General features: G+C 42.6%; 1 protein-coding gene across 4 annotated transcripts in view; it reads right to left on the bottom strand.

Moving 5' to 3' along the window:
• Window positions 1-22,081, bottom strand: part of LOC117360706 — a 205,139-nt gene that overhangs the window by 29,451 nt on the left and 153,607 nt on the right. For all 4 annotated transcript variants that reach the window (XM_033944957.1, XM_033944948.1, XM_033944971.1 and 1 more), the window contains one exon: window positions 15,638-15,678. In XM_033944957.1, the coding sequence (XP_033800848.1) occupies window positions 15,638-15,678 (41 nt within the window). The remainder of the gene's footprint in view (window positions 1-15,637; window positions 15,679-22,081) is intronic.

The raw sequence follows: 22,081 nt of genomic DNA, 5'->3' as shown, positions 1-22,081 counted from the left end.
CAAAAGAAGTAAAATGTATGACAACCTACTGGCCACCAGAGCAGCTAAACTGGACTGACAGCTCACCAATCAGCTGACTTCGACCACAGGCTACAAAACCTTCCAAAAAGAAACAAAAACCCTACTCTTCAAAAAATACATAAAACCAATATAACACATCCAAACAGGCTTTGAACTCCTCCTCCAATTACCAACTACTCCTTAACAAATTAGAAAATGCTCAAACTATTCCTTAAGTACTTCTTAATGTCTTAACAATATGTTCTTCTCATTATAATAACAACTCTTGTGTAATCCGTCTTGAACCGCAAGGTAAAGGCGGAATAGAAATCATTAATTTAATGAAATGTAATGTAATTGAGAGTCCAAACAGGATAAGTACCAGAAACAAATCTCATGGACAGCTAGGATCACCAACAAAGATTTCTTGATCATATAAACCCAGAGATGTCCCTGGAAGGCAAGATTACCAGACAGAAACTGACCTATTTTGGACATGTGATGAGGACGAATTCACTAGAAAAGGAAGTGCTACTCGGAAAGGTCGGTGGTAAAAGGAAACAGGAGAGACCAAAGGCCTGTTGGTTGGATATCATCAAGAATGACACAGGAATGAAAATCAAGCAATTGGCAGCAAAAACCCGTGCAGAACTTACACTCTGAATGGTGAGACCTTAGCTAGGACTAGGGCAGAACGTGATTTGGGAGTAATCATTAGTGAAGACATGAAAACTGCCAAGCAGGTGGAGAAAGCTGCATCCAAGGCTGATTTGAGGAAAGCTACAGAAGCTGCTTCTCCAGGATGAGAATGAGGCTTCGGAAAGAACACTGGAAGAACAATAGATTGATTGAGATGAAATTCTGATATCACTTTAGGGAGGAATTTTGGATGAGTACATAGGACCACCTTGTCATGATGAAACACCGTGAAAGGTGGATCAGCAACCAAAGCTTGCAGCTCACTGACTCATCGAGCAGAAGTGAGGGCGATGAGAAACACCACTTTCCAAGTGAGATACTTCAGATGAGCCTTGTCAATTGGTTCAAATAGAGGCTTCATCAGCTGAGCAAGGACAACATTGAAGTCCCAAACCACAGGAGGCGGTTTGAGAGGAGGTTTGACATTGAAAAATCCTTTCATGTATCTGGAATCTACCGGATGAATAGAGAGGGGTTTTCCTTCAATAGGATGATGGAAAGCCGCAATTGCACTGAGATGGACTCGGATCGATGTAGACTTGAGGCCAGAAGTGGATAAGTGCAAAAGGTAATCCAAGACAGAAGATAAGGAAGAATATTGAGGCTCCTTATCATGAGAAAAACACCATGTAGAAAATCTAGTCCATTTTTGGTGATAGCATTGGCTAGTGGTAGGTTTCCTAGAAGCCTCTAAAATGTCTCGTACAGATTGAGAAAACTGAAGAGGAGTTATGTTGAGAGGTACCAAGCTGTCTGGTGTAGAGACTGCAGGTTAGGATGAAGAAGAGATCCCTGACTCTGTGTAAGCAGAGAAGGAAAAACTGGTAGAAGGTATGGCTCCCTGCTGCTGAGTTGAAGTAGAAGGGAGTACCAAGGTTGTCTCGGCCACCGAGGAACAATCAGAATCATGGTGGCATGATCGTTCTTCAACTTGACCAGAGTCTTGAGAATGAGAGGGAATGGAGGGAATGCATAGAGGAAGAGATTTGTCCATTCCAGAAGAAAAGCGTCTGCCTTGAGGTGATGAGGAGAGTATATCCTGGAGCAGAACTGAGGCAGTTTGTAGTTGTGGGGAGCTGCAAAGAGGTCTATCTGAGGCATTTCCCACTGTGAAAAAATGTGATGAAGAGGCGAGGAATGGAGTGTCCATTCGTGAGGTTGCAGAAGACGACTCAAGTTGTCCGCCAAGCAATTCTTCGCCCCTTGGATGTAGACAGCTTTGAGGAAGGTGTTGTGGCGGATTGCCCAGTCCCAAACCTTCAGAGCTTCTTGACAAAGGGAGGCAGATCCCATCCCTCCCTGTTTGTTGACATAATACATGGCGACTTGGTTGTCCGTCCGAATGAGGACTACCTGGACGTGAAGAAGATGTTGAAAAGCGTTGAGAGCCTTGAGAATCGCTCTGAGTTCCAACAGATTGATATGACACTGATGATCCGTACTGGTCCAGGGCCTTGTATACGGAGACCATCAAGATGAGCGCCCCAAGCTTAGGTCAAAGAATCTGTCATGAGGACCTTCTGATGGGGGAGCGTTTGAAAATGCAAGTCTCTGGAGAGATTGGAAGAGAGCATCCACCAACGGAGAGACTGCTTCAATGAAGGAGTGACTGTTATATGTTGAGAAAGTGGGTCGCAAACCTGCGTTCATTGAGATGCCAGGGTCCACTGAGGAATTCTGAGGTGAAGTCTGGCAAAAGGAGTCATGTGTACTGTGGAGGCCATGTGACCCATGAGTACCATCATGTGTCTCGCTGAGATGGAAGAGTGGGAAGACACTGTATGACAGAGTTGAAGAAGAGCTTCCAGACATTGTTGTGGAAGGAATTCTCTGAGTTGGATAGTATCCAGAACAGCTCCAATGAATTGTAGATTCTGTGAGGGCGGAAGTTGGGATTTGGGAAAGTTGATTTCGAATCCCAAACTTTGTAGGAACCAGGTAGTCCGTTGGGTCGCTACAATAACCCCCTGAGATGTTGAATCTTTGATGAGCCAGTCGTCGAGGTAGGGAAATACCTGAAGACCATGGTTCCTTAGAGCTGCTGCTATCACTACCAGGCACTTGGTGAACACTCTGGGAGATGAAGCCAGGACGAAGGGCAGCACTCTGTATTGATAATGCAGATTCCCCACCTGAAATCCGAGATATTGACGGGAGGCCAGATGAATGGGAATATGAGTGTAGGCCTCCTTGAGATCCAGAGAGCATAACCAGTCGTTCTGCTTGAGAAGGGGATAAAGGGATGCCAGGGACAACATTCAAAATTTTTCTTTGACCCAAAATTTGTTGAGAGACGTGAGATCCAGAATGGGCCGCAGATCGCCCATCTTCTTTGGAACAAGGAAGTAACAGGAGTAAAACCCCCTGTTCTGCTGTTGCAGAGGAACTGGTTCGATGGCATGGAGATGAAGCAAAGCTTGAGCTTCCTGAAGAAGAAGGGCAGTCTGGGAAGGAGTGGAAGGATACTCTCTTGGAGGAAGCTCGGGTGGAACCTGAGTGAAATGAAAAGAGTATCCTTCTCTGATGATGGTCAGTACCCAGGGGTCAGATGTAATTGTCATCCATCGGTGGTAAAAATGTTGGAGACGACCTCCTATAGGGGGACGAGAAGTCAGAGACAGAACAATGGAGGTTATGCTCTGTTTGAGACAGTCAAAAAGGCTGTGAAGCCTTAGGTGCAGCAGAAGGTTGATATTTTTGTTGCTTCTGAGGCTGCTGTTTCTTAGGAGGAGGGCGATTGTAAGGAGCCGCCCTTGGAGCAAAATGCCTCTGATATATAGGAGGACATGTAGTTTTGGCAGGAGCTGGCTTTGGCCTAGGTCTGACAATAGAAGCAAAGGATTTTTCATGTTCAGACAATTTCTTGGTCGCTGCCTCGATAGATTCATCAAAGAGGTCATTGCCTGCACAAGGAATATTAGCCAAGCGGTCCTGAAGATTAGGGTCCATGTCAATGGTATGAAGCCAGGCAAGGCGATGCATGGCTACAGAGCAAGCAGCTGCCTGGGCAGACACTTGAAGGCATCATAAGATGACTGAAGTAGATAAAAAAGCAATGACTTCTTGAAATTCAAAGTGTTTTTGAGTATCCAAATAACTCAGAAATTTAGGTAAGAGTTATGAGGAATTCAAAATAAGTAATAAAATTAAAGTTATAATTTAGGACTCTAGAGGACATCATAGAATTTTGATAGATGCGACGTCCAAATTTGTCCATAGTTTTCCCTTCCCTTCCAGGAGGAATGGTGACATAAACCTTGGAAGGATGGGACCTCTTTAAGGAGGACTCCACAAGCAGGGATTGATGAGATAACTGTGAGTTGTCAAACCCTTTGCAATGTACAGATTTATACCTAGAGTCCAATTTGCCTGGAATAGCTGGAATGGTATAAGGAGTCTCCAAGCATCTGGCAAAAGTCTGAGACAAAAGCTTGTGAAGAGGAAGCTTAAGTGACTCTGCCGGAGGTTGAGGTAGATGCATGACTTCGAGGTACTCCTTAGAGTTTTTGGAACCAACATCTAATTGAAGATCCAAGTCAACAGCCATCTGACGAAGAAAAGATGAGAAAGATAGCTGATCTGCCAATGCTTTGCCTCGAGCAGGACTTGAGGACGTCGAAGCAGCCTGGGTCGAAGATGAAGCTTCGGCAGGAAAAAAGGCATCAAAAGAATATGGAGACTTGGACGAAACAATCGAAAACGCTGCATCCTCGAGGTTTGGAAGTGGAGACCTCTATCGAGGAGTCGGCGGTCTAGTCGAAGTAGGAGTAGATTGAGGCTTAGTGGAAGAGGGACATTCTTTAGAAGAAGAACTATGCCTGGAAGTATGCCTTGTTGAAGGCCTCGATCGTCGATGAGAACGGTGCTTGGAAGCAGATCTCGAAGATCGAGGAGACTTCGCATCGGAGACAGAAGCAGCCGATGCTACCAAAGAATGGATAGGACTGGAGGCTGTAGATCGAAGCTCCAGAAGCTTGATGGAGGAACCTCGATGCACTCCCAAAGACTCTGCTCCTTGTATAGAGTGTGAGGATTCCTGCCAAGGCACTTGCAAAGATTCTGCTCCTTGCTTCACGTGCTTAGATGCCAGACCAGACACTCGCAGAGACTCTGCTCCCTGCAAAGAGTGTGCAAGCTCAGAGTGAGACAAAGGAAGCGACTCGACCTTGTGGGAGTCTGCAGAATTCCCAGGCTGGATGAGAGGAAGAAGCTTCGGCCCCATATTAGTAAGGAACTGAATGAATTGCTTCTCCAACATGGTCTGGAAAGAAGCCGGCAAGGATGGATCCACGTCTGAAACCGGACCACCTGCTTTGGCTGGAGGTTCCACCGAGGCAGTGTAAATGTGCTTCGACTTAGAAGTCTTAGGCACTTTGAGCACCACCGCTGGAACTTTCTCCTGAGCTATCTGACCTGAGGTAACAGGGGAAGATACAGTAGATGTCGTCGAAGAGAGAGCCACTGCAAACGACGAAGGTCTGATGAGGCTCGAGGTAGAAGCAGTAGAAGCAAGAGGAGTCTTGGTCGAAGGTGAGGCCGAGGTCGCCTTCGAAGTCAAGGGATCGGAGGAAGAATCCATCCCGAAAAGCTTCTCCACCAAAAGACGATGACGTTTAAGGGCTCGAGGTTGAAGAATAGTACAGCGCTTGCACGACTTCGGTTGATGTTCCGACCCAAGGCACTTGAGGCACCGATGATGTGGGTTCGTAAGGGAAATCGCACGCTGGCACTGGCTACACTTCATGAAGCCCGCTACAGGCTGGGATATAGAAGGAAAAATGGCTGCCGCAAAATCGAAGCCCTTGGGCTGCGGCTGAGCGGCCTGCCCCGGCAGTCGGACGGAAGATTGAATTTTTGTGTTTTTTTTAAAACTAGAAATAAAGTAAGAACAGTGATTTGTGAAGAAAAAAATACAAACCGCGGTTCAGAGAAGGCACAAAGTAACGAAGTTAAACGCAGAGAGTCAAAGACGGACTTCTCAGCTCCGTGGAAAACTGAGAACTGAGGAGATGCCCCCTACGCTGGGCGGGAAGGCACTCGCACATGCGCGGTGCGGTTGACTCAAAACTTCTAGTTTCTTCAAGCAAGTCTGCTTGCGAGCTTCCGCATCTCAGCTCCGCTGATGACATCACTCATATGTGAGAATAGGCTGCCTGCTTGTCCAGCAATAAAATATCTACTGTATATATAAGCTACGTGCAAGCCTAAAGTCAATAGAAATGGTGTACGTTCAAGTGCAGTAGGTATGTTGCTGTTCCTGGAAGACTCACAATTACAAAGCCACACGACATAAGCCCCAAAGCCCTTTAAATCCCTATGGGCTTTGGGGTAGTTACCACAGCAACCCACGCTACCGGGCTTTATAAAAGAGGGGGTATAAGAGTTAAAGTGGGATTTGAATTTGAGACCTTTAATTCACAGTCCACTGCATGGATGTCTGTATGACCATTTTCAAAAAATGTCCTTGTCCCTTGTTTTCCTCCCTTCATAATTTAGACATTCTAGTTTGTAAACTTGATGTACATGCTGGACATTTGGGCCCGGATTCTGTATACGACACCCAGTCTCAGAAGACACCTAAGTGGCTTTTGAGAATCGCACACGGATGTCCTATAGAGAATCGTGCCTAAGCCCGCCTAAGAACCCGATTCTCTAACTGACATCCCTGTCCTCCTACCTCCTCTGCCGATCCCTGGTGGTCCAGAGGTGCAGCGGGTAGGAGCGAGATTTCCGCGCTCCTCCCCCACAGCTAACCCGGTTGGTGGTGGCTGCCGCAAGATCCAAGAATTTTCAGGAGCCAGTCAAGAAGCCGCTCAGCGCCGAGCAGAAGTGCTAAAGCTTATTGCCGCTCAGCGGCAGAAGAAACCGGATCTCACGGCAGCCACCACCGACCGAGTTAGCAGCGGAGCAGGAGCGTGGAAAGCTTGCTCCAAGCCGCTGCACCTCTGTACCACCAGGGATCAGCAGAGGAGGTAAGAGGACAGGGCAGGAAAGGGGGACAGGGTGCAGAGCATAGGAGGGGGGAGGGGCTGGGTGCACAATCTGACAGTGGAGAGAAGAAAGAACATAAGAACATAAGAAATGCCTCCGCTGGGTCAGACCTGAGGTCCATCGCGCCCAGCAGTCCGCTCACGCGGCGGCCCATCAGGTCCAGGACCTGTGCAGTAATCTTTTATCTATACCCCTCTATCCCCTTTTCCAGCAGGAAATTGTCCAATTTTTTCTTAAACCCCAGTACCGTTCGCTGCCCTATAACGTCCTCTGGAAGCGCATTCCAGGTGTCCACCACACGTTGGGTAAAGAAGAACTTCCTAGCATTCGTTTTGAATCTGTCCCCTTTCAACTTTTCCGAATGCCCTCTTGTTTTGGGTGAAGAGGGCTGGGTGAAGAGCCTGATAGGGGTTGGGAGGGAAGGGGGCTGGGTGCAGTGTCTGACAGGGGAGGGAGGGACAGGGGCTGGGTGCAGTGTTTGGCAGGGCAAGGAACTTGAATATTAAGTCGCCCGACTTATATTCGAATTAAGAATTTTTCCTCCTTTTTGGGGGGCAGGGAATAGGGGTCTCAACTTATATTCGAGTATATACGGTACTTTCTTCAGAAATACTTTCAGAAGGGCTTGTCTCAAAATCCATGGTCTCTTCTCCATTTGAAGCTATAGCTCCTTCAGAACCCACTGACATTGCTTCTTCTTGCAACTCAGGGTCAATGTACCCTACCTCAGGATCGATATCTAGTTTGTAGTGCTCCTTAGTGCTGGCTGGACTGTGCTTCCAAAACACCTGTGGTTTGCCTTCTGCCTTGGGCTTCTGCTGCTTGACTATACTCTCTACCGTACTCTTTTTGTCTCTATATAGTGGGACAATTAAAGTTGCTTTCAGCTGTGCCTGCCCTTCTGATTGGCTGAATCTTCTGAGGAGAAATGACTCTGCCTAACCAAGTGTTCTGTCCTGCATACCGGGGAGATTTAACTGAATCCTGTTTTAACTTTTCCTTCACCGATGTAACTCTAGAATGAGGGAACATAGGATGGAGTTAAGAGATGATTGGCTCAGGTGTAATCTAAGGAAATACTTTTTTACAGAAAGGGTGGTAGATGCGTGGAACAGTCTCCCAGAAGAGGTGCTGGAGACAAAGACTGTGAATTCAAGAAAGCGTGGGATAGGCACGTGGGATCTCTTAGAGAAAAGAAGAGATAATGGTTACTGCGGATGGGCAGACTGGATGGGCCATTTGGCCTTTATCTGTTGTGTGTGTGGCAATTGATTAGAAAAAGCTAAATAAGTGTTTGACAGTGAATGTCCTTTATCATGTGTACTGCCTAAATGTGTATTCCTGTTCTGCTTTTGCCTTAGCTTCGTGATAGACTTATCAGAAATCTAGAATGACATGGCTCTTATTTTGTCAGTATTCAAGGTTTCTGAGCTTAGATTAGAACTCGCAGGGATCTCCCTATGACATTATACAAGTACACAGACAGATAACACATATTTACACCATCTTCAGAGCAGGTGTAAACTTGTGCATATGAATTCATATGTTATAGGGGCTGGTTCTAGGTATGCTTTTATAAAGAAACATAGGTACCTATGTTGTCTTCATAAACTAGAGATAAAATATGTGATTTCTTGGACTTTCATCATAAGCATACTGTTACAAAAATTACCTCCTTAATGAGTTGTAAAATGTAGAAGAAATGAAATAAAATTTAATTGCTTTTATGCCTTTTCAGAGTTCACATTTCACCATTCCCTTGTTGTTTTAAATGACAGTATCAATCCACTTTATTTTATTAAACAGTTAATGGCTTCAAGTTCCAAGTACGCAGACTTGTTGTCTGCTCTCTTTGATTTCTGTTTTGTCATGAATTAACAATTTCTTCCCTGTTCTTCCCATCTGCTAGAAGTTGATGTGGACTTGAACGGCAGTGCTTACATAGGAATCATATCTCCTTCCTGAGTGAGCATCTTATTTTGGAGAACTCTAAGGGCCCCTTATACAAAGCCGCAGTAGTGAGTCCCACACAGCAAATGCAATGTAGCCCATTCAATTCCTATGGGCTTTACCGCATTTGCTGCACTGGGATTTACTGTTCAGGCCCTAAGTTACTACTTCCCATTTATTTTAATTTATATTCCAAAGACTTCAACCGATTCTAAAAATCAAAATACTTGGAAATATTTTTAGCAGATAATATTCATCAACTTCCATCTAATCAATTAAAAAACATGTGGTCCAGTCCCTCTGGTCACTCCAGTCTGCCTTGTCCACTTGTCCCTCTGCTCCGGCACTCTGGCCCCTCGTCTTTGTGATGACCTCTGGTCCACTCAATGTGATCTGGCCTGGTTCCTTTGGTCACTCCGGCACTCATCTCTGCTCTGGAACTCTGGTCACTCATCTCTGTGACCACCTCTGGTCCACTATTCCAGACTTACTGAGGGTTAGACCAGAGGCCAGCATTCCTCCCCTCGAGTGTTGTCTGAATGGGCCAGAACTCTAAGGAAACACTCAGTCTAAAGTAACAGGGCAAAAACAGTCAAAGGTCCCAAGTCCCAAAAGTTCCCAAAACAGCACAAAAGATATCCCTTCAAACAGCAGTTCTCTCCTTATGCAAATATATGCAAATTACTATACAAAGTAGTTCCCCTTCATTCAGAAGTAGACATCACTCAAACAATTCTAGGTCTTAGGGAATTAGATCACGTTCTTTGTTCAGGATGGGATGCTCCTGCCACCTCCCACGTAGCTTCCCTGACTTGCTACTACCACCCACTAGCAGATTGCTGAACCCCTCACCACAATACTAACTGGGACCTACCAATATCTAGTCTTAGACCTAGGTTTTCTTCCTTGAACTTGGGGTTCCTGGTGACAGAATGTCTTCCCTGTCACAAAACAGCAACATCATGAACATTATTCAGATGCCTGGGCCATCTTCTGACTGTATCTGTCTGCTGTACTTCATTGTGAAAGAGTCCTTAACTGTATCCATGACATCCTGTTTGTCTGTCTTAGTTGTTTAGATTATAAGCTCTTTCAAGCAGGGACTGTTTTCTTTTTTGTGACTCTGTACAGTGCCATGTATGTCTGGTAATGCTATAAAAATAATTAATAGTAATATGTTGCTATTTTTCCTTAATGGCACTCTCTCACATTGTCAGAACCACCTTAAAACTCACAGTCCTGAGGGAGAAAATGACACAGGAAAGGCAGAACCAGGAGGGCATGGTCCAGGAAGTAGAAAAGCTCAAGGCATAGCTAGATTAATGAGGACAAGAGGGAAGCAGTGATGCCCAACTTCATATATCTCCACCATGTATGTGTGAACTGCAACTTGTATCTTTGGCCTAGCCAGACACAGGCTAGCTTATGTTAACTGCTAAAGATTGTACTGGTAACTCTGGGGAGCCAGATCAGAGTCAAGCAGAGTATGCTGCCCTGTTAAGGGACAGTAGTGTGTGTGCTGGCCCTGCAGGAGCAGGCCACGAGAGGATATTCTTATATCTAAGGACTAGTTTTGTGTTTACTTTCTCCCCTATCTGTGAATTGAACACGGCTCCCTACCTGACACCATTAATAAATATTATTTCTGTTCACCTCAACCTGCAGTGTGACTCCATTGTATCCATGCTCTGGGCCCATTCTTGTTCACATTAGCACAACCATCTACCAGTTCCCGCACCCAGAACAGCTAAACTTTGTCCCCTATGACATTATTGAAGGTTGCTGAGACATAAGGAGATTAACCATGCTTGACAGGAGATTTCTTTGAGAAACAGTTAAAAACAGTGGCATCCAGAACATCATTCATATGCCTGAACCATCTTGTGGTTGTATCTGTCTGCCGTATGCCATCTATCAGCTCCTACTCCTGAAATAAGCTCTGCCCCCAGTGACATCATTGAGGAGCACTGAGACATAAGGAGAGGGAACCATGCTGGAGGTGCAGTGCACTAGAGGTGAGGGTGCTGACTTTGTTGCACTGACAAAGGATTGAGACTAAGAAGCTCCTTTATGCACTCCTTAATGCAGACTTGGTGCGAGTTTACTCCTGAATTGGTAATAAGATTTTTTGGGTGATTTAGTTTTATTGAGGGTTCTTTGTATACGAGTATGATGGAATTTCAAACTATCTCTATAATTGTTGGTTTAGGATCCCATGGAGATTTGGTAAATGGTAGAAAGCCTTTGAGAAAAGAATATATTTTATCTTCAAAAACTTTTGTAAATGTTCAAATGAGCTGGAATTATATAATGAGAGGAGGTTGAAGTTGACTCTAATTACTGTAAGATCAGTACATAATAAGATTCAATTAGTTTATGAGGAGCTCTCAGTAAATGTGTTATGAATAACAGAGTTGGTTATTAAATTCAGATCTGGCTATTGTTTCACAATTAAGTCCCCCAATGTATACCATCATAGGAGCCAGTTCTGTAGATACTGTGATTACTTCCAGTATTGAACAAACTCCTTGACTGAGCCCAGGGAGAGGTAATTTCCATTGGGTTTAGTACCCCATATACCATGTATAGAAAGGCAAGCATTTTCTTTTAACATCTCCACAATATCATTTTTTAAAATATTATAGTGTACTGGAGTTTTACTTTGACCAATACCCTCTACTCTCTATCACTCAACCAAATTGTAGGCTGTCAACCATCTTTAGACTCCCTTATCGCTGCTCAGTTTCTTCATGAGCTTTGTAAGTGGAAAATTATCAAAACTGTTATTAAAATCCAAGTTATCCCAATCCAGTGCTTGCCCCTGAACTCTTTGGTCATGCAATCAAAGAAATTGTTCAGATTTGTTTGCCATGATGTCTAGCTAGTAAACGATGCATAGGGTAATCATTTGACTTGCTACGGGGCCCATAATTGAAACAGAAATACATCTAAAAACTCGCCCAAGTCAGTACATGGATGACTTAAAAGACAGGTTGTCCAAGTGCTGATAATTGAAACGGCTTTTTAGACGTATCCAGGGACATTTTAGGCCTCTGAATGCCGCTGTGCACCCAAAGCTGAAAAGGGCATTTTTGGAGGAGTAGTGAGGGTGTGATTTGGGTAGGACATGGGCCAACTAGACTTAGTTGTACTGCAGGGATAATTGAACGTTTTACGAGGCTGCCTGGATGGAACATATACGTTGTGACTTAGGTGATCTAAAACTAGGTCTAGGTGCCCAGAAGGTATCCAAAGTGACCAAAAAACCACTTCAGACACAAAGTACAGACCCCCCACACATTCCTCCAGTGATCACTGACCTCCTCATACTGCCATAAAAATCTGAATAAAAACGTATCTACTTGTCTCTGGAACATCAGTACCTGCTTTAGGAAAGCCTAGTAGAGCTGTACAGAGGTCTCTTAAGTAGCCGGGGGGGAGGGGGGGAGGGGGGCTAGTGAACCATAGAGAGGACAAGCCAGGCCCATAAGCCACTCTAACCACTACATTCATGGTAGAAAATGTGAGCCCACCAACCCCCCCCAATCTTACTATACTGCCATTTAGGTGCCACCTGCAGCCATGAGGGTTATTAGAGTTGTAGACATGTGGGTATAATGGGTTTTGGGGGGCTCAACATTACTTATATAGGAGTTCTGGTGAGATATTTATGTGGCACCCTTTTTGTGAAATTCACAGCAGAGGCAGGGGCCTGAGTCAGAAGTTTTTGGAGGCAGCGAAAAGACCGCTCCTGAAGTTGGGTCCAGACAAAAGGGGCTGAGTCAGCGCCTTTGGTGGAATCATACAGAGGACGAGCAATAGTAGAGAAATCAGGGATCCAGATGGGACAGTATCCTGCAATACTGAGAAAGGTGCTCAGAGCCTTGCAGTTATCAGGGACAGGGAGACTACAGACAGCCTAGACCTCGGTGTAGGAAGGGACCTGGATTTGAAAGCCAAGGTAGGTGACACGAGGAAGGCATACTTGAAATCAATGTAAATATGGCCACAGGAAAATTTAAAAGGCAGACCCACTATCTGAAAGACTCAGATAAATAATAATAATAACAGTTTATATACCGCAATACCGTGAAGAGCTATGTGGTTTACAAAAGATTAGAGAAGGTACAAAATAATTGAACTTAAGATGTGTACTAACACATAAGAATTGTTCTCAATCCCTATTCTATATCAGGTTCCTACCCCAAAGAGCTGACTTATAAAATTAAGCTAAATGCAGTTCTGGATCCACCCACTAAGCAGGGTAGTCTGACACAAGCGCTCTCTAAAGCAGCAGTCCCTTCACTATCAGCTGACTGGCAAAAATATTTACTTCAATACAAAAGCATTCCTAAAAATTACATTGTTATACCTAAACTTACATTTTTTTTTATATACAGAAATACAAAACAAAGATTGGAATATACAGTAAAACTTTGGATTGCAAATAACTTGGTTTGCAAGTGTTCTATAAGACAAGCAATGATTAAATTTTAACTTGCTATACCAGTAACGTCTTGCAATACACGTACATACAGTATAGAAGCATCACATTTTCACAACTGAGCCAATGGTTCCTCTCTATATGACGCTGCAGGAATGCAGTAACTGTTCCAAACGAGCAAGGGCTTGCAATACAAGTATGTATATTTTTGTACACTAGTGCCCTGGAATACAAGCATACTTCTGGAACAAATTATGCTCCCAAACCAAAGTTTTACTGTACTCACAAGTTTAAACATTGTTCATTTTTTTCTTTTTTACAATCAACATGGGTCTCAGTAGAGACTTACTCCCCCTTCCAACAGAATTTCACAAAGGAGAGAGAGTTGCTTAAAGATCAAAGAGATCAAATTACAGATGTAGTCCTTTTCAGAACTTTTAAATTTAGACAAATAACTACTAAATTTGGACAAAGAACTTCTTTTTAGCATGGAATATAAGTTCCAGAAATCATATTTTTCGTTTATATGCATTTCTGAATATGCATATACATTTTATAACATAGCCAAAAACTTCAAATGCAAAACCACTTATCTGTTTCAGGAGAAACCACATTGGAAGTGCTACACACTTCATGGCCCTTATCAGCACAAAAGGAAAAGTACTCTCCTCTCATGCTGTGAACAACTGACAGTTTAAACTTCACTAATACATTTGGACAGACAGAACTCATAAAAAAACCCGGGATACTGCAGGACTTGGGAATCAGATGAAGGGAAGAATTTGGCAAGGTCTGAAGCAAGGGCAGTGCTGAATAGAGAGGGGCTAATTTTAAAGCCCTGGGGTAGACGGGTCCAGGTTACTTAGGAGGTTTGTCCAGTGGAAGGGTTTTCCCATTGGAATGCAAAATTGGCTGACTGGAAGAGGAACTGACAGCAAACGAATGCATAAAAACCTGACGAGTTATGTCCTCTTCCAGGGAGCCAGAGGGGGCCAGCCCACACCAAATATCGGCCATTCTAACTGGCACAGACAAATAAGGGTTGATTTGTTAAGTATAATCAAAGACAAATTCCTTTTTTAAAATTAGCTAACATATCAAGGGATCCCCACAGGTAGACAGACATCCCCCCATTGTGCAATGGAGGACAAAAACACTTCCCTGTATTCCTGGCCCCGCCCGTCTCCGGGCTAGGGAAACGCAGTACTAACAGGTCCACACTCGCTTCGTCCTCAAGGACGTCTCAAACACTCTCAAACACACAAAACACAACAGATTTCAGTTCAGTTACTCAACCAGAAAATAACAGTTCCTAGAATCCCTTTCCCACAACTTTTCAGCGACAGATCACGTGGCTTACTAGGCAGGAGACGAGAGACAGGATAGGGATGATCAATCCCCACTTACCAGATAGTGGCCACTCCAGGTACAGATACAGATACAGATACAGATTCTTGTACTTTAAACTGAGACTAGATAAGTCAGTTGAAGCGGTCCAACGTCCTGAGGTCTGCCAACCCCCCAAAAGGAAGGCAGCCGGCTAAGCAGACATATCAGCCGTAGGACCAGAAACAAGTGACCAATCGAGTAACCAGTGGTCAAGAGACCTTCAAGTCCCTGTTCGGGCGCCAAATGAAAGGTCACTTGGACACACAAAGTCAGAGGCGTGAAGAAGTACAAGTTTTATTCACAGCATGCATGCTGGACCCCTGAGCTCCAAGCTGGCTCAGAAGTGCCGAAACCAGGAAGTTACAGAGATATTTATTCATTTTTCTGGCTATACAACTGAATTCTAGAAAAAGCTTTTCACGTGTTACTTTTCTTAACACTCATTGGTTCTAAGTTCACACTAGCAGGTCACTAGCAGGACACCTATCTAACTCTAACAGTTAAATGTACAGAAGGGCAGGGTACATCATGGCTCAAACTCTTATCTATTCAGCTTACAATGTGGTAAGGTAGGGACATACATTTTAGGCAGATGCAGTCAATAGATTATACACTGTTTTCAGCTATGTAGACCAGAGCAATATTTTAAACAACAGTTAACCATTTCATGACCCTACAGTAGACATGTGGGTATAATGGGTTTTGGGGGGCTCAACATTACTTATATAGGAGTTCTGGTGAGATATTTATGTGGCACCCTTTTTGTGAAATTCACAGCAGTACCCTGTAAGGTGCCCCACTATTCTGTTGCCATGTCTGGGTGGCCAGTCCATCACATTGCTGGCCCCTCCCCTGTCCAAAAGGTCTTGTTCTGGGCATTTGGGACTTGGACGAGAATGTGGTATAAAGATAGATGTAGTGGCGGCGTGGACGATCAAACGCCTGGATGTACAGAAGGACGATTTTTGAAAAAAAGTATACATTAGATGTATTTTTCGAGAATGGACATTTGTGCCCTGCTGACTTAGGATGAGCAGCGCCCTACATCCAAATCAGACTTAGATGTATGTTTTCATTATGCCCCTCCACGTCTTTAGGTAACTCTAAATGAAATGTACTTTCTTGATCAGAAAAATTAGACATAACCATAGATGATTTTCTTGCCTTTTGCTGTCTGCCATGTCTCATCTCATCTTCCTTTCCATCTAGGCATATAAAAGAGAACAGAATCAGGACAGATTACCAGATCTCTAAAGACGTTTTTCATGCTTGTGAAATCTTATGAACTAATCCATTTAGTCACATTACAGTCAACATTAAGGCAGTAGTGTTCAAAATTTCAATAAATGCTGATCATTGCTAGATAATTTACATCTGGATATTCAGTGCCAAGTCATATCTGGGCACCGGTACTGAACCTCTGGGTCGGTGACAGAACCTGGAGGTTATATTTGAATGGCTGATTGTCAGCGCCATACCCACATAGCTAACAGGCAGATATATCTGTTTTATATAAAATCTTACTTGACTGATTAACTATATAGGTGCGATCACTGAATATTGTCAGTGTCCACGTTACTCCTGGCCAGGGGTCTCAAAGTCCCTCCTTGAGGGCCGCAATCCAGTCGGGTTTTCAGGATTTCCCCAATGAATATGCATGAGATCTATGTGCATGCACTGCTTTCAATGCATATTCATTGGGGAAATCCTGAAAACCCGACTGGATTGCGGCCCTCAAGGAGGGACTTTGAGATCCCTGCTTCTGGCTGTACCCAGACTCTGGTGTTAACAGGTATATACTGTACACAAATCCTGGCTTGTCACTGGCAGATTTTAAATTTAGGTATGGGCTCTCTTCAGATGTTTAAACACTTAAACAGAGTTAGGTAAAACAAATCACAATCAAAGATTCAATCCAGGGTCAAGTTATTTATACAAAATGCAAAATTTTATTTAAAAAATTTCTAAACTACTTTCCTGATCCTACAGGCACAAAAGAATTTAATTCCAGATTCAAAGAACCCAAAGGTCTCACTCAGCTTGGCTAGCTAAGTCATTGATTATTGGGAACATCTTCTTGGTATTCCAGAACCCCTTTATGAGAGGGTGTTGAAAAGTTCTCAGCACAACTAAGAACAGAATGACACGGATATGGTTTTATAAATGATCTGAAGCAATGTTAAAAAAACATAGAATTTTGTGTCTCCAAATTGGCACTTAAGGAAATAAGATAAGAGTCTTCAGCTACAGTAGCAAAATAATGCTCAGAATTTAGTAAGTTGGTTGGTTGGGCTGAAAAGTTTTGCGCACCCCCTCGTAGAGAACACAAGGCCTGAACTGGTTCCTCAGGGGCATGGTTACAGTTCTTGGCTTCAAACCTGCTTTAAACCCTTCCTAAACAGTATTTACTGGTTGAAATGTAAAGTGAAACTTGTCATACACTGCAGCTATAAAACACATTTTAGAAATGGAGCTAATTTGGCTTTCCTATGACAAAGGGTGTGTAGGTTTATGCAATCAAGACTTTTTGGGTTCTTATTCTTTCTTATTTTCTTGAAAATTTCTATAATTGTTTGTTCATATTGAGAGTGTAGAATATGTTGTGAAGGTCAGTGAAACCAAGGGCTCCTTTTACAAAGCCACACTAGGGCCTTAACGTGCGGTATAGCGCGCGCGCTAGCCGCTACCGCCTCCTTTTGAGCAGGCGGTAGATTTTTGGCTAGCGCGCACTAATCCAGTGTAATGTAATGTAATGTAATGTAATTTATTTCTTATATACCGCTACATCTGTTAGGTTCTAAGCGGTTTGAAGAAAATATACATTAAGATTATAAATGAGAAGTAAGAAGGTACTTAAAAAATTCCCTTACTGTCCCGAAGGCTCACAATCTAACTAAAGTACCTGGAAATTAATAAAGAAGAGAAAATAAAGATGGTTGAAAAAAGAAAAATTCTATGTGAACTTATAGGATGGAAATTAAACTGACGTTAGCGCACCTTCATAAAAAGAGCCCTAACTTTCTAGATTAGAATGTTGAAAAGTATGAAGATTTTACAAGACACTGTATATATGATTACCTTTGAAACTTCTCCATTGAAATACCCAATAGGAAGAGAAAATATTTGAAGGAGTAATGCTGAGCAGAGAAGACAAAGACCATTCTCATACCTTTTGATCAACCCAAGCCCTCTATGACAGACACACTACACCAAACACTAGAAACAGTGACAACATGGATGAAAGATCATAAACTGAAGTTGGACTCAGACAAAACAAAATTCATCCTCCTCGAAAACAACAAAGTCCCAACCATAACCAATATAGAAATTAACTCAATCAATTACCCCATTCAACCCTCCCTAAAACTACTAGGAATGACGATAGATAGATGCTGCACCATGCAACCACAGATCAATAAAACAATACAGAAATCATTTGCAGTTATGAGAAACTTAAGACAAGTTTGAAAATTCTTCGATAGAACACAATTCCGGCTCTTAGTACAATCCCTAGTCCTAGGTCTCTTAGACTATTGCAACATTCTCTAACTTCTCTGCCCAGCAACAATGATAAAACAACTACAAACAATCCAAAACACAGCACTGAGACTTATATATTCATTGAGGAAACACAACCACATCACAGAGGCTACCTCAACTCACACTGGCTTCCAATTCCGGCAAGAATACTATTCCAATTCTACTGTCTACTATTTAAAACCATAAACAGCGACAGCCCAACCTACTTGAACAACCGCCTCATCCAAACTACATCAACTAGACACAGGAAAACCCACACTCCATTCACGCACCCTCCAATCAAAGAAGTCAAACGGAAAAAACTATGGGCTCCTTTTACAAAGGTGTGCTAGTAGTTTTAGCGTGCACTAAAATGCCACATGCTAGCCCCTACCGCCTCCTTTTAAACAGGCGGTAATTTTTTGGCTAGCACGCTATAGCACACGCTAATCTTGTGCGTGCGCTAAAAAAGCTAGCGCACCTTTGTAAAAGGAGCCCTATACGATGGCCTCCTAGCCACACAAGCAGCAAAACTTGACAACCAAATATCCAATCTACTAATTATGACCCCAGAATACAAAACATTCAGAAAAGAAGTAAAGACGCTACTTTTCAAGAAATTCCAAGCAAACGACTTAATACCGCTACCTCCTTCCCACTTCCCAATACCTTCCCGATTCCCCAAAGCAACCTCAACTACTCTTTATCTCCTCTAGAAATTACCAGATAGCTTCTTCTCGTAATACGTTTTTTGTAATTCTTTTGTAATCCACCTTGAACCACAAGGCAATGACGGAATAGAAATCTCTAATGTAATGTAATGTACTCAAACACAATAACATGTATGATAGCATTTATAAGAAAGTTTGCATATCATTTGGCACTTTGTATGCATAATTTAATGAGAGCAAATTTAAAGAAAAAAAAAAAAAGATTTCTACAAACAAGCTGAGTTGACGAATCATCTAAATTGGCTCATTATCTGTTTTCACAAGGTTAGAGTTTCACATTAAAATGTGTGAAACTTAACAAGGAGCTATTTCCATGCAAAATTTAATTACATATCAAAGAAGGAGTAGTTAAATGATTTTCCAATAACTTCTTAATTTTTGTGCAGACATTATCCAACAAAAATTCCCACAAATCACACACGACCATTTTCAAGTTAACATTTCTGCATGAAATGGAGATATGAGGAGGTGCTGAAAAGTTTACAGCCCAACCAAGAAGAGAATGACATGGATATGGTTCAATCAATGATCTGAAACAATGTCAAAACAGAGAATTTTGGTTCTGCAAATTGGCACTTACCGAAATAGGATAACACTCTTTTCAGCTACAGTGGCAAAATGACTAGGGAGTTGGTTGATTGAGCTGAGAACTTTTCAGCACCCCCTTGTATACAGTATATTCTTCTTTTGACAATTGGTACTTCAAAGGTATTTCAAAGAGATTTTCACCTGCTTTTATTCTGTGGGTACTTTTGCCATCCAAAACTATACCTCCATGAAAATGTGAATAAAAGTCTGCATTCTTTTACCCATATACAGAATGGGCATAATACAGATGGCTTATGTACCAGTTTAGAGGAGCTGTCAGGAATGGTTGAGCTGAGGTGACCTAGAGGTGAGTACAAAATTCAGTGATGTCTGTAGCCAAAAAAACCCTCAAAGAGTTCAATCTCTTCAAGTACACATGCTGGTATAATATGTAAATGCTGGCTTAAAATTAAAATAAAATCTCTAGGGTAGCTAGAAGGGGAGAGTGGCCATGATGGCAGCGCTGAACAAAAATGGGTGTTCTTTCTTTGCTATGCTTGATTACCTGGGTGACAGGTCAAAAGCGTGCAAGACAATCGTGCACGGACAAAATCGTGCAGACAACTCAACGCAAAGACAATTGAGCGCAAGACAAGTAAGCGCAAAGACAATCCAGCGTAAGACATTTGAGCGCAAGACAATTGAGCGCAGCGACAACTCAGCGCAAGACAATTTAGCGCAAGATAACTCAGCGCAATGACAATTCAGCACGCCACTAGAGGCCGCTTGCCCATCGAAGGACACGTGCACGTACAGCATGTGAACACGTCATCACGTCAACGCGTGTTCAGTATGATTCCCTTGACTTTGCATTTTCAACATAAGTCACGTGAATGCATTTTTGTTACCATGGTTACGTTATCTCATGATATATAGCGCGCAATTTTCTATGAACCGATTACCTGTATGCCTCCTACAAAGAGGAAAGGGGTGGTAAAGGCTGTTTTCTCACCAGCTCATATGCATTCCCCAATGCAATGTTGAATAGACAGTTATCCAAAACAATAAATCTAGAACGTACTGTATGGTCAGTTTAGTAGAAGGGCTTCATTCATATCACATCTAGAAAACACCATGGACAAAAAAGATAAATACAAAAATGAAGACAAACAAACCTCATACACAGGCAGCCGGGACTATGCAAGTGCCCTAAGCCACCTGTATCATCACTGGTTTGAAAAAAAACTCCATATATAAATATACTTTCATTCATTTCAAAAATTCATTTTTCAAAATGTATTTTGTCTCGTGCATCAAAATGTGTGAATAGAAATCCAATCTCTCTATAACTAATTATAAAAGCAACAGCTTGGTCTCGGAGGAAACAATTCTTGATAACATGGAACAAGAAAAATGCCAAACATGGAGGAACTTATCTCAAACTGCAGCAGCAATCATATTTTCATCTGATATCTTGCTTCCTGACTGTACCCTTTAAAGGAATAGACTGTTATGCCATTGGAGTCCCCACTCAGAAATCCAGAGTGTGGCCTGGCATTGGAGTTAAATAGAGGAGCACTAGCGCTTTCTGGAGCATGGAAACCACCTTATCTCCAGAGATAAGCCCACCACTGGGCAGGCCAAAAAAGCGGTGAAGTCAGTGGAGCAGTAGAAGCCAGTGGTTGCAGCATCAGCTGTTCGTTGCGGGGGAAATACTGTACTCCATAAATCTACAACCTTGGTGAGCAACAGGAAGCAGAAGCAGTTTTGCTGTCTACTCCAGTGGTGATTATTCTTGATTCAGTTTGGAAAGTACTAGAAGGCGACCTCCAGTGTCCAGAAATCTATGGATCAAGTTCCTTCATTGGTGACTAAAGTAGAAGGTATGGCTTAACATGCTGGACAAGGTTAAAAATGATTCATCAACTAATTTCCAACAACTACAAGGTGAAGTGGAATCACTCCAGAGTTTTAAGCATGGATTAGTAAAAGATAAGATGTTGCTTCATTAAAAAAATTAAATAGTTGGAAAATTTAAATATGCGACTTAACTTCCATATATTGAATTTTCCTAAGGCCCTGGGTATTGCTCCTTTGGATTTATTCAAACAAAACCTGATCGATATAATTAAATTTTCTGCAACAAATATTCCTCCTGTTAATTTTTTTTACATGCCAGTGCTTTCAAGGACAACTCAGGAATCAGTGGTTGAAAGGGGCCAGAATGACCAGATTGATTTACAAAATTTATCAGTGATTTTAGAGGAATCCATATCTGAATCTCAGAGAACATTGATTGTGAGCTTCATCTTTGAACAGGATGTTAACGCAATTATGAAAATGTATTATCATAATATGCAGATTATCTTTCATGGTCAAAGGGTATGGATTTATCCTGATGTAACTAAGAGAACTCATGAAAAGAGGAAAATCTTTCTTGTCATGTGGCAGGGGTCGTGGAGGGGCATAATCGAAAGGGACGTCTAAGTCCGTTTGTGTCTAAGTTGCAGGTCATCCAAACTAAAAAACAGCCTAGGACATATTTTCAAAAAACTACGTCCAAAATTTTTTTTGTTTTGAAAATCGTCTAATTATACGTCCTGCCGATCTGATCATCCAAGCCGCTAAATCGTCCATCTTTATACCACATTTCCGTCCAACTTTTCGTCCAAGTCAAAAACACCTAGAACAAGCCCTATTGGACGTGGGAGGGGTCTGCAAAGTGATGGACTGAACACCCAGATATGCCACCTAAATAGTAGAGTACCTTACAGGGCACTGCTATGAACTTCACAAAAAGGGTGCCATGTTTTCTTCTCACTACAGCTCC

This window comes from Geotrypetes seraphini, chromosome 1 (genome assembly GCF_902459505.1).
Source record: "Geotrypetes seraphini chromosome 1, aGeoSer1.1, whole genome shotgun sequence".
Taxonomy (NCBI): domain Eukaryota; kingdom Metazoa; phylum Chordata; class Amphibia; order Gymnophiona; family Dermophiidae; genus Geotrypetes; species Geotrypetes seraphini.
Note: the sequence above shows the minus strand (reverse complement) of the source record. Positions and strands in the feature narration are given on the sequence as shown.